This window comes from Nelumbo nucifera, chromosome 3 (genome assembly GCF_055504915.1).
Source record: "Nelumbo nucifera cultivar China Antique chromosome 3, China Antique-T2T, whole genome shotgun sequence".
Taxonomy (NCBI): Eukaryota; Viridiplantae; Streptophyta; class Magnoliopsida; order Proteales; family Nelumbonaceae; genus Nelumbo; species Nelumbo nucifera.
In genome coordinates, this window is record NC_142651.1 from 88,480,517 (window position 1) to 88,492,223 (window position 11,707).

At 39.5% G+C, this 11,707-nt stretch overlaps 1 protein-coding gene across 1 annotated transcript; it reads right to left on the reverse strand.

Moving 5' to 3' along the window:
* Positions 1-355: 355 nt before the first annotated feature.
* LOC104587696 (26S proteasome non-ATPase regulatory subunit 14 homolog) lies at positions 356-9,464 on the reverse strand. The gene is made up of 6 exons (XM_010245406.3): positions 9,177-9,464; positions 8,756-8,933; positions 2,357-2,438; positions 1,442-1,618; positions 1,172-1,339; positions 356-849 (listed from the first exon to the last, which is right to left on the reverse strand). The coding sequence occupies exons 1-6, from the start codon at positions 9,304-9,306 to the stop codon at positions 658-660; spliced, it is 927 nt and encodes a 308-aa protein (XP_010243708.1). The 5' UTR covers positions 9,307-9,464; the 3' UTR covers positions 356-657.
* Between the last annotated feature and the right edge of the window lie 2,243 nt (positions 9,465-11,707).

Below are 11,707 nucleotides of genomic sequence, written 5' to 3' on the forward strand. Positions count from 1 at the left end.
TGGGCCAAAGCCTCATCACGTTTACTAATCAACAACTACTTCTATACTCTAAAGTTAATTTTCATTAACAAAGATTATTATCATCTAGGTTGATGTGAATATTTCAAATCAAGATTGTGTAGATCTTTTTTTCCTTTAAAAAACAGGTAGATTATCCAGTTTAAGAAATGACAAAAGCAAGCTTCCGGTAAATTCCTTCAAACCAAAGCTAGCCTCCAGGACCGGTAAACTACCAAGACACCCCGATATTAAAATTTAGAAGACACAAATACCCTTGATATGGAAACCGGACACGTGTAAAAAGCAATGATGATGGTAGACAAAGATCTATTCTTATGGAGTGAGACGCACTAGATAATACAATAAGAAAATATATAATTTCCAAACCTTGGACAAAAAGACAAGTCCCACAGTCCTACTGTCATGACTGACATCTGTTTTAAAAAGATACAAACTCAATTTATCTCCTTTGCTTGAACAGTCTGGGAATTTGATTGTAAAGAGAATTTCATTTTAACTCCTGCTTTTCTTTGATTTCAGTGGTTTACTCAATAGATATTTGAACGTGAGAAACTGAGAATTTCAGGGTAAAGTAACTTACTCCAACAGCAGCAGGATCTACCACATTGCTTTGGAGTTTAAAAACTGTTTTGTCTCTTAAAATACCACAGTGTCCAGCATTGTCCCCAGTGTCTGAATTATGTTCGCCGACATCAAATTCGACACATGCTCTTCCAAATGCTTCTTGGCGTCCTGTCTGCCAACATTTGCAATAGCCAGCTTTTCAGGAGGTAACTCATCTTCTTCCTGAACTGCCTTGTTGTATTTGATGGCCAAATTCAGCATCTCCTGATTATTTTCAACAAGATGACAAAAAAAACATGTCAACGTTAAGAGCCATATACAGATGACTATTGGAGGTTCCCAAAATATCCTGGTAAATAAGAGAATAAACCATAGCTAAATGATGAGTTCAAAACTAGAAACGGATAGAGGATAGGTTGAGAAGTGAATTGGAGTAGCAAGAGTGACACCAGAACAGCTCAAGTCTAGGCTGTTTCAAAAGTGCAAATGCAAACAAAGGGAGAGAATAGTAAGGGTCACAAAATTTCTGCAGTAGAATACATATCACTTCCAGAAAGTTAAAACTTAAAACTCCCCATTTACCCACCTGGACAGTCTGTTCATTGGTTTTGGAGTGGGCATCAAACCGCTGTAGTGTCAAACCATCAGTCCATTTCTTTTTATGTAGGTTCAATAACATCTTCTCCTCGAGTTCGTTCTTCCTGTAATTAATGGCAATTGAGTAGTAGTGCCGGTTCAGCCCGTGGATCAATGCCTGGTGGTGATCATAAAAGGGGATAGGTTAACTTGTGAAAATGGCTTGCAGTAGGGATCAATGATATCTTAGGGAGGCATAACTGCAACCACAAGCACTCACCTGAATGGATGGCTTGTTCAGATGTCCAAGGTTGGAAGTTGTCTGGCGTGGTTCTTGGCCAAGCATCATTGTCTGTGGGTTGATCAAGCGGAAGGCATCAATGACCACCTTCCCTTTCACACTTTGAATTGGATCTACCACCACAGCAACAGCCCTTTGATTTAGAGCCTCAAAACTCTGCAAGACAGAATTGAAATGAGTGCATAAAAGAAGTAGCATGTGTAACTCCATGAATTAGACAAAAATGGCAGAATGAACAATAGCAGGATGCATCTACAGATGAAGGTTTAATAAAGCAAATATTTTTTTTTTCTTTTTGGAAACATGTCAGTCACTAAAGAAAGGTTTTGTACATGATGCTGCTGATGATCTGGCTAGACTATCAGCCAAATATGTAGAAAAAACATATCTACATGTTCAATCCATATTTGTAAATCCAGACCAAAGATGAATACGAGTATAGGACTTGCCAAAACCATCATTCTTATGTCTCCTTTAAACCAGTTTCTAAACATTAGACATTCTATGATAAAAAGAGTATATTTAACAGATATTTGTTTACAAGGTGTACCTGCTTGCTGTAAACTGGATATCATAAATGTGGCTATAATTTCCAGCTTTATGTCTTCTGAAGTGACAGTAGACAATCTTGTTAATTCCAAGTCCAACACTTGGTTTACACCAACATTGTTTTATTATTAAGTATATTGAGAGCTCTAGTGATGTCTGAATGGAGAATACAATTTACAAGTTTACTAAACAAGGCATAATTCAATGTACTTCGATGTTTTTCTATGCCATGTCAGCATCTTGTGAAAGAAAACTGCTTTAATTTTTTGAAAAGGAAAAACAAAACAATGGTCAGTAAACAGGTTTCCCTATTTTCAGTGAGGTGGTATAAACAGAAAATAGTACCTGTTGCGTGTTTATGTCAACCCCAGAAAGCCAGCAACCAAAGCCAGGATGTGAATGGTACCAACCAACCACCATTTCTGGTCTGCAGTAAAGCAAAGAAGAATAAGCAACAAAGAAGAGAGAAATAAGGGGAAAGGGAGAATCAGTAGCATAAGCATGGTAGATTGACAGGATTTTTTGAAGATACAGGATCATGCAAGAAAAACAGAACACAACAAACAGATAATGTGTATGCGATAAACTATCCCTCTTGCAGGTATTCCAAACAAGAGAGCCAGACATTTTTATGATCAAATTCACGGGGCTAGAACACAATATATGATGATTAATAGGTAAAAATCCAGCACCATTTAATATGATAAATGCTATTAAATTTTCAAATAATATAGGGAAGTTGGAAAAATTTATAAATCACCTTTGATGTTAAAAATGGATTCAAGACAAAGAATATCTCCAACAAAGACAGCATTTTTAATGGTAGTAAATGTCCAAACATGGTCATGCCATCATGGGCAAATAACAATTTATGTATTTGCTGAAATTAGTTGATTAAATGCTTTTGTCATATATGAAACTCCACCCAATGAAGAAGTCCCTTTAAAAACTACCAAATGGATTCTGAAAGCTTGTTAACTAAAGATGGATTAGTCGGTAATTAAGTAAATCCTTTGCTCTTTTTGGCACTTGTTCCCTACTTTGCCACCCAAATCTTTTCTCTTATTTAGAGGCTTACAGAAGTGTTATCAGCACGGTGAAGATAAAGCCATAACTAGTTGTTTTAGCCTCCTTAGGCAATGCAATGACTAATCAGCACATAGGCATTGACTCTCCGACTGGCCGACCACAAGTGCTTATCTAAATTTTGATGCAATGGTCAATATAAAAATATTTAATAACTGTGAAAATCCATTAAAACCGATGATATAGAACATTTAGTATATAATCTCTCTTTTGCAAACATAAAGAAAAGGTCCGATAGGCTTAGGGAGCAACACTAACAGTTTAGGGAGGGAGAGAAGCATGTGTTTATAGCAACTCCATAGCAGCATACTACTGATGGGAAGACCTAAAAGAACTCCACAGTTTCACTTTTATGTTAGCCTTTTGTTTTCTATTTTATAATATAATTTCCTCACCTGACCATATGCAATATACATGCTTATATACAATTTTAAAAGATCTACTAAACATAAATCAATTAAAACTATAAAGTTAACTCTGATAGTCTGATCTACTAAGCAAACTAGTTGTTGGTCAATCTAGTTAACCCAATTGATGCTTAGTCATCCTAGATGACTGCATCACGGCTCACGGGTAATTGACAACTAGTTAGTCATGCAGTTATCATGGCCACCAAATGACTAGTGGTTGACTGGTCAATATTTTTAATTTTTTATAACACTGATATAGAGCCACACTAAGCCAGAACAAAACCTAAAAAGGGTAACCAAGCCGATAGGTCATTCCAACATTATTGTCTACCCTTGGATATAGGTCATCCTCTAGCTCCTAGAACATACTCCCTAGGCTTAAGCAAAATGACAAAACCTAATGTCAAAGGGCTTGTGTTCAAATAATCCATATGCAGGATGAGATGGAATAACCCTCTAGTGTTCGGAAGAACACAAGATAAATAACTATCATCATTAAATTACTTCCTTTGACTTTCTTCCCCCACCAACCACCCCAAAAAGAGAAATTCCTCAGATTTGTCAAATTTTCTATTTCTTAAAAGAATTGATAAACAATTGGCAAAGCATTATTCAAGATATGAATCTTAGATAGGGAAAAGTATTTCTTGAAAGTCTAATTAGAGAATGGCTTCTCTTACAGTGATTTAAAAGGTGTGCCTAGGTGTACAGGTAAGGCACATTTTAGGGTTTGCACCTCACCTAGGTTCCGAGCACAGAACTTTCAAAAGGTGTGCGCCTTGTGTGTCTTGCTCTTCAACCCAGGTGTGCACCTTTTGAAAATTTGTGCATTTTTTCTATCCCGACAGGCTGGCCCGGCCCAGCCCATTCTAAATCGGGCTTGGACAAAATTTTAAGCTCGTGGGCTTAGGCTCAGGCTTTAAACATTGGGCCCAACCATAGTTGTCAAGGTGATGCCTAGGCAGGCGCCCTTTGAGGCTCGCCTCGCCCAATTGCCTAACAGTTTTCTACTTCCTACTATAAAATACTTTTTTTATTCATTCTTTTTTGAGATTATAATTATAAAATAGACAGTATTAAACTAAAATAATCATTTTGTGTGTTTATATACTAATTTCTTTTTATTATTTTCTTATTTATTAGGGTTTAATCAACACAAACATTGCTAAATGTTGTATTGAACCCTCAAAGACTTAAAAACCTGAACCAATAAGGAAGAACTAAAAATTTTATCTACTCAGCACATTTTCCTCTTCCATATATTCTTCTTCTACTTCTTCTTCTTCCTCTTCTTCTTCTTCTACTACTACTACTACTACCAATACTTTTTATTTTCTTCTTTTCCTATAACAAAAATAAGGTTCAGCGCCTATATTTTTTGAATTTTATTTTCCTTCTTCCTTTTCTTCTCATGGATATGTTGATTTTCTATACTTTAATATGAAATTTATACTTTTCTTATGAAAACCATGAATAATTATTAAAGAAATATGGTTATGGTACCTAGGGAACTACCCTAGGATCTATTTTTTAACATAAAAAAATCCATCGCCTAGGCATCCCCCAGTTGCCTAGCCTCGCCTTGGCACCTTGAAAACTATGGGCCCAACTATTTCGAGCAAGCTCAAGCTTTCCCAAATAAGCCCAGCTTGATAATATTATATATAGTAAAAAATATAATATATATTATATAACAACAAAGTTAGTAGTGAAAAAAGGTGTTATATATTATAATATGTAGAATATTATAAAATACACAATATATTATTTATAATATATAATTAATATAATATAAAATATTTGTCTAGATCAGGCTTCGGGCTTTATGCAGGGCCAAGCTCAGGCTTGGGCCTGGTCATTTTCTGTTTATAAAGAGGAAAAGCCCAGCTCGGGAACAGGTCTACCCCCAACCAAGCCCCTCACACAAGAACCCCATATTTGCTAATGTTTCTCATTCAGCCACCCTAATAAAAGATATTTTTAAAATACACTTAAAAGTTGTAAACCTTTTGTTATAGGGATTAAGAATTTAACACCCCGATATGGACTTGTTTGGGCTTGCCTCACGAAGCCCGGTACAAAGATGGCTCATAGAATCAAGAATGCATGATGTTTAACATCACATTAGCTATTTGAAGTAATGCAATTGGGAAAAAATAAAGAGATTAAGAGTTTACATGCTTGAATATGTTTTACATGTTATGCTTAATTTTATTTTTAAATTTTCATTTTAAATATGTTTTACATGCTATGTTTCTGTATTTTAATTTGAGATAATAGGTTTTTTAAAAACATTTATTTTAAAATTTAATTTACATTTTTAATTAATATTGTGTTTATTTTTTTAATATTTTGCTTTTTTTAATTTTTTGGCCTTTTTAAAATTTTTTAGCATTTTTTGCATTTTCGTGCCTTGCTTCAAAAAGGGGTGTGCCTCACACCTCAGGTGCAAAATGGCCCTTGAACTTTTTTTTTTGCGCCTTACGCATTTAAAACATTGTTCTCTTATAAAAAATAGAGAATGGATTCTCAAATGAGTAAGAGCCCTGCATAACATCTTCTTACCAAAAAAAAGAAAAGGGAAATATGATTTCCTAAATCCTGCCAACCAAAGCATAACATCTTCTTACCAAAAAAAGAACAACATCTTAAACCATAAGATCCAATGTGAGGTTGTGATTTATAGAACTACTCCATGGACTTTCAAACAAGTGATAAGGGAAGTGGAAAAGGTCGCAAGGGAGGTAGAGGCTGAATTCAAATGGGTTAGGAGTGGAAATGGGCTAGCTGATTATCTTGCTAAACAAGGGGCTTTGAGGCAACAATTGTTTTGGGCTGCAATGTAAAGAGTGACAGAAATATGTAATAGTGTGGGAGTTTGAATCCCATACACAAAGTTGTAAAATTTTAAATCTAATTTCAAATAAAATTCTTCTTTGCTGATCAAAAACAAATGTGAGGTTGTGATTTATACCCCTTGAAAAGTTGACCTAAGAAGGGGAACTCTATCAAAGAGAACTAACTCATAACAGAACATTAACCAATAAGAATTGAATCCATCTCCAATAATGGATAGTTGGATACCTTACATGAATAGCATAATTGATGGTGTTGGCTTCATTGTCAAAAACATTGAAACATCGAATACTAAGAAGAGAAAAGATAGCACTAAGCAGAAAAGATGCAGTGGGCAAGGTATGGTGAGGATGAAAATAGTGAATTGAGTTGTGTGAAGATCTTGTTAGAAGAGACAATTGGTTAAAGTGGAACTCATCTATAAATAAATTCAACAAAACATATATGAAGCAATTCATATATGTTACAATCATTCCATGCATACTAAATTCAACAAAACCTTATCCGAGCTATATGGGGTTGGTTACATGAATTTTGTTTTCTCAATGCATTCTATCAAGGGCCATAACAATGAAAACTTCCATAAGAAAAACCACACTTGAACATCACTAAACAAAGGAGAGTATGTAAAATATGCACCCCATTCTCAGGTTTCAGGTAGTTGGATTCAATTTACAGCAGCTCCCAAATGCATTTGGTTGAGGAAGAACTCCAAAGATAATAGACAATCCAGAAACAAATGGGGATTCATTCTCTAATTTGATTGTTTTACCCTTTAGCATACTCTTACCTTTTTTTGATAAATAAAATAAATTCATTAAAATAAAAAAGAGTACAATCTGGATAGGTGATAAGGTAGCACCAAACAGCCAAAATCAAAAAACAAAAACAGTACAATTTTAATTTTCCAATTCACAATTCTGGAACCCCACTACCTCCCACAATCTTTCTCCTAAATCTTCTCACATAAACTGAGAGAACTCTGGCAATATCAACACCCTATCTGCAACTGATTTTCCCACGGCTGCCACCAACCTATCCAGCTTCCATTCCTTGTCTTCAAACATTCTTCTATTCCTTTCTTTTCAGATGTTCCAGCAGATGGCAAATGGAATACAGCTCCATATTATTTTAGCCTTTTTTCCTCCCCTGATTCTTGGCCAAGTAGAAAAGATTTCAGCAGGTGACCTTGGCTGGAAATTCCTAACCCAAAGAGTATTGTCAAGAGGTTCCACAAGAACCCAGAAGTTTTGCATGCAAAGAAAAGATGAATGACTGATTCCTCTTCCTCCTTACACATAAAATACATGCTGCCCAAACTAATCTTTTTGACTTCAAAAAATCCATTGTCAAGACACTGTCCATAGCCACCAGCCAAGCAAAAGTTTCCACCCTAGGGGTTATTGGGTTACCCCAGACCCCACCCAATGTATCAAAGTCCATTTGGTTCCTAAACAAGGCTGAATAGCAATGACTTGACCGTAAACTTTCCATTTGAGCATTCTTTCCACCATATCTCATCCCTAGACTGGGCTGAGATCTTCACCCTCTCCAACTTCTCATCCCTAGACTGGGGTGAACAAGGCCACTCCTCAATTTCCCTTTCAAAGAGTGGCCTTCTGAATCTTGGGCACCAAACTATCTGCTCCCCAATTCTTTCATAACTGAAAATTCATTTCCGGTTCCGACAGCCTAAATAATCTTGGGAAAGCCTCACACAATCTTCCCACTCCACTCCAATCATCCTCCAAAAATCTTATTCTAGATCCATCCCCAAATGCAAATCTTGTTAGATATCTGAACTCCCAGTTAAAATTCATTATTCCTTTCCATACACTCAGCCCATATGAAGAGCTGACTTCCCTTGATTCCCACTCAAATATCGTAACTCCATATTTACTAACCACCACCCTCCTCCATAAGGAGTTCTCTTCCTTACTCGACCCAAATCTCCATAACCATTTACCAAGTAAGGCTTTGTTGAATAATCTCACCTAAACCCCAAACCCCCTCCCCTCACTGGGTCTACACCTTATCCCATTTAACCAGATGGAGCTTTTTACCCCTCCCTCCCCCCCACCCCTTCCCATAATAAGTCCCTTTGGATCTTCTCCACTCTCTCTGCAATTTTTTGGTGGCACCCTCAGCAATGATAAATAATACTCTTACCTTAATGCACCCAAGTATGCAATGAGAAAATAAACCATGCATTGAAGCATGAAGAACAAAGACAAAATAATTCTTCCCCATTTTCACGCACAATTTTCTACATAATAGCATCTAGAACGATTCTTTTTTAAATAACTCATAAAAAACCCAGAAAAAAAAAGAGAGAAATAACAAAGCTCAAGTCTAACCACAAGCCATAGATGATGAAATCCAAGAAAAGTACCTGCCCGTCTGCTTGAGCATATCAAGCATGTTAGTTTGGAAGACGTGATCAACGGCCTCAACACTAACACCGGTACCACTTTGTGGCATTGCAAAAACATCCACGACACGCACAGTGTATTCATCCACAAACTCACCAAGCATCAATCCCATGACTTCCATTGGAACCCCAGCTCTTCCTGCCACACCAATAACCTCAACAGTTCTAAACCACGTAATAAATCAAAACAAAATAACCTAATTTACAGAATTGAAACATTAATTCTAATAACTCAAAGGAACCCTTCAAAATGATAACGAAAAACCCAATCTTTATACCACCCGTACGACTAAAAGAACCCTAACAGAGAGAGAAAGAGATTAGAGATTCAAATTGAAGTAACGAGGGGCGAAAAAGAGAAGTTCTGGAGAAGGTTTCATACCGTGTTTGAGCATCTTGAGGAGGGCAAGCGAGGAGATGTAAACCTGCTCAGAGGAATCGAGAAGAGGGGAATCAGGAGGAGGGTGCCCCATCCCACCTGCACCCGAGAAAATTCTCTGCAATCTCTCCATTCTTCTTCTTCTTCTCTGCCTCTGAAACTCTGCTTCAGTGCTTTCTTCTTCTGGTTAATGTGAGGAAAACTACAAATCAAGGCGAAGAGGTGCAGAGTTTAGAAGTAATTTTAGGCTTGAAGTCTGGAACAACCACTATTATAGAATCTAGATATTGTCATGTGGAGTGGACTGTTCTCCAAGCTACCTAAATGGCACAATCACAACTTACGTCGATGCCATTGGATCTACTGGAGTAGAGATCTAAGGCCTACAATCATCTTGAGCCCAGCAGTTTTTTTTTGTTCCATCATTAAATCATAGCTCTCGTTTAATACGATTACCGCCTAGGACAGCGGTGAGTGAGATGTTGCGCGATCCGGGCACTCCTAATAGGCCGCAACTTAGTTCTTAGCCGCAATCGATGGCATTTGAGATGAAGCGGAACGTGAAAAATTCCCGAGTAACTCTCCCGGCGAGAATACTCCGATGCTTAACTTAGAATTCTGAAAAGACTCAAAGAAAATGTAGAGAGAAAACTAAGAGTGCTAATTGCGCTATTTTCAATACATTTGCTTCGTGAGGGTTGGGGTTTTCTTATACCGGAGTTCTGTCAAATTTGGCATAACCACCTCTGCCGCAACCGTTACTGTCAGGGCTGAGGTGGCGGGTGCAGGCAGTTGTTGCAGGGTACAGATTCGTTAGGCGTGCCATGCTTTTCAGAGAAGACAAGCACGACGCCGCCTAGTGGGAGATGTGGGCGCTGCCTCCAGATCCGGCAAGTACGGCTGTCAGGCGGATCTTCCCTGCAGGTTGTCAAGCTACTTTGCACCAAACTACCATGCACCGAGGTGTCGAGGTATGCCGAGGTGCTTACACTGGAGGCAGACCTCAGGCAAGTATGGACAAGAGAGTTGACGGTGTTGTCTCGAAGTGTTCCTACCTCGGGACACTTAGCAAAAAGTTGGGGTGTTCCCCTCTTAGGAAGGAAGAGCTCGGGTCTCAAGGAGAGCTCGGATCTCCACCCTTAGGGAGGATTTGGGATGAGTTGGGTCTCACTTCCCGGTGAGTTACCACATCCGTCGAGTTATTCGGCTGGGCCTCGGCGAGCTTGTTACGTCGAGTTATGGCCAGGCTGTCGCGCTGAGTCATCACCTATGCCAGGTCATGTCCACATGTCCCCGTGCTACGAGGTTGGGCCAAATCACCCTACATCAATTGCCCCCCACTCCCCGTGTTGGGGGTTCTGACCCAGCGTAGGGAGTCCGCGGTGTGCCGGGTGGGTTTGGCTCGGAGCTTATGCCTTCTTGTCCGCCAGATCATTGGTCGAACCGGTTCTCTGCTTGGCTCAACCAGGGGCAGCTTGGGTCGCTTACAATCTACGCGCGGATGTCACGCGATTTATGGGCTCCGCGGACGTCAAAAAAACACGCTAAACCGAATTCGCTTCGGGGGTCGTGCAGCCGGTATTCATGAGAACCGTTAGATCAGTTTAATGTCGACCGTCGATGCCCGCGTACAGTGGCTATAAATAGCAGGGGTCCTGGCCATTTTTCCCTCGCCATAAGTCCTCAGCCTTTGTCTTGAGCTCGCGTCCAAAGCCTCCAGCTCGGGTCAGTTTTCTCCAGTTCGATTGTCTTCCTTTGGTGAGTCTCCTTAGCCTCCTTTTCTTCCAATTTCTTTTCATTATGTCTAGTTTCGATAGTCAGTTAGACGAGCCCGAGCTGGGTGCCTCGGCTCAGGGTGACCCCGCCGGAGTCCAGTCTCCCGAGGCGTGGGAGGCCTCGGGTAACTTGGTGTCCACCTCTCACCGAGGTCGGATGCTGGATAGGTTCGGCCCTTCCATCATGACCCTGGAGAGGCTCCGATACCTCATCTGGCAGTACAATCTGCCTAGGGATTACACCTACAGTCTACTTGCGGGTAACTTCCCATGGGAACACAGCCCTGACGAGGTCGTCATCTTCCGGGAGCAGCTTATAGCTAGGCTCCGTCTTCCTTTCCACCCCCTCATTGTAGAGGTCCTGAACCATTTCAATGTTACAAATATACCAGCTTCACCCGAACTCGGTCCGTAACGTGGTCGGGACCATCTCCCTCTGTTGTGAGTACGTTCTCCCTTTGAATTTAGACATCTTTTGTTCAATCCTAACAATAAAGAAGAGCGCTTCATGCGTTCTCCTCGAGCACAGGACCGCCTACTATGTGTCCCCTCGCCCAGGCTTCAAGCTATTGCACAAGCTTCCTAGCAAAATCCCGGCCTGGAAGCAGGACTACTTCGTAGTCTGAAGCACTGCGGGGTGGCCCTTCCCTACTCATTAGAGGACGGTTATCCAAGACCCGGCATTATTCTGGATAAGAAGACAAGGGAGACGCTCCAGTCGTGGGCTGAGCTCGGGTTTAATTACAAGGACTATATCAC

Coding starts and splice junctions, on each gene's coding strand:
- LOC104587696 (XM_010245406.3), bottom strand. CDS start 9,306: ATGGAGAGATTGCAGAGAATTTTCTCGGGTGCAGGTGGGATGGGGCAC. Junction 1,619..2,356: donor TTGACATAAACACGCAACAG/GTACTATTTTCT, acceptor TCTGTCTTGCAG/AGTTTTGAGGCTCTAAATCA. Junction 1,340..1,441: donor TGAACAAGCCATCCATTCAG/GTGAGTGCTTGT, acceptor GATCACCACCAG/GCATTGATCCACGGGCTGAA.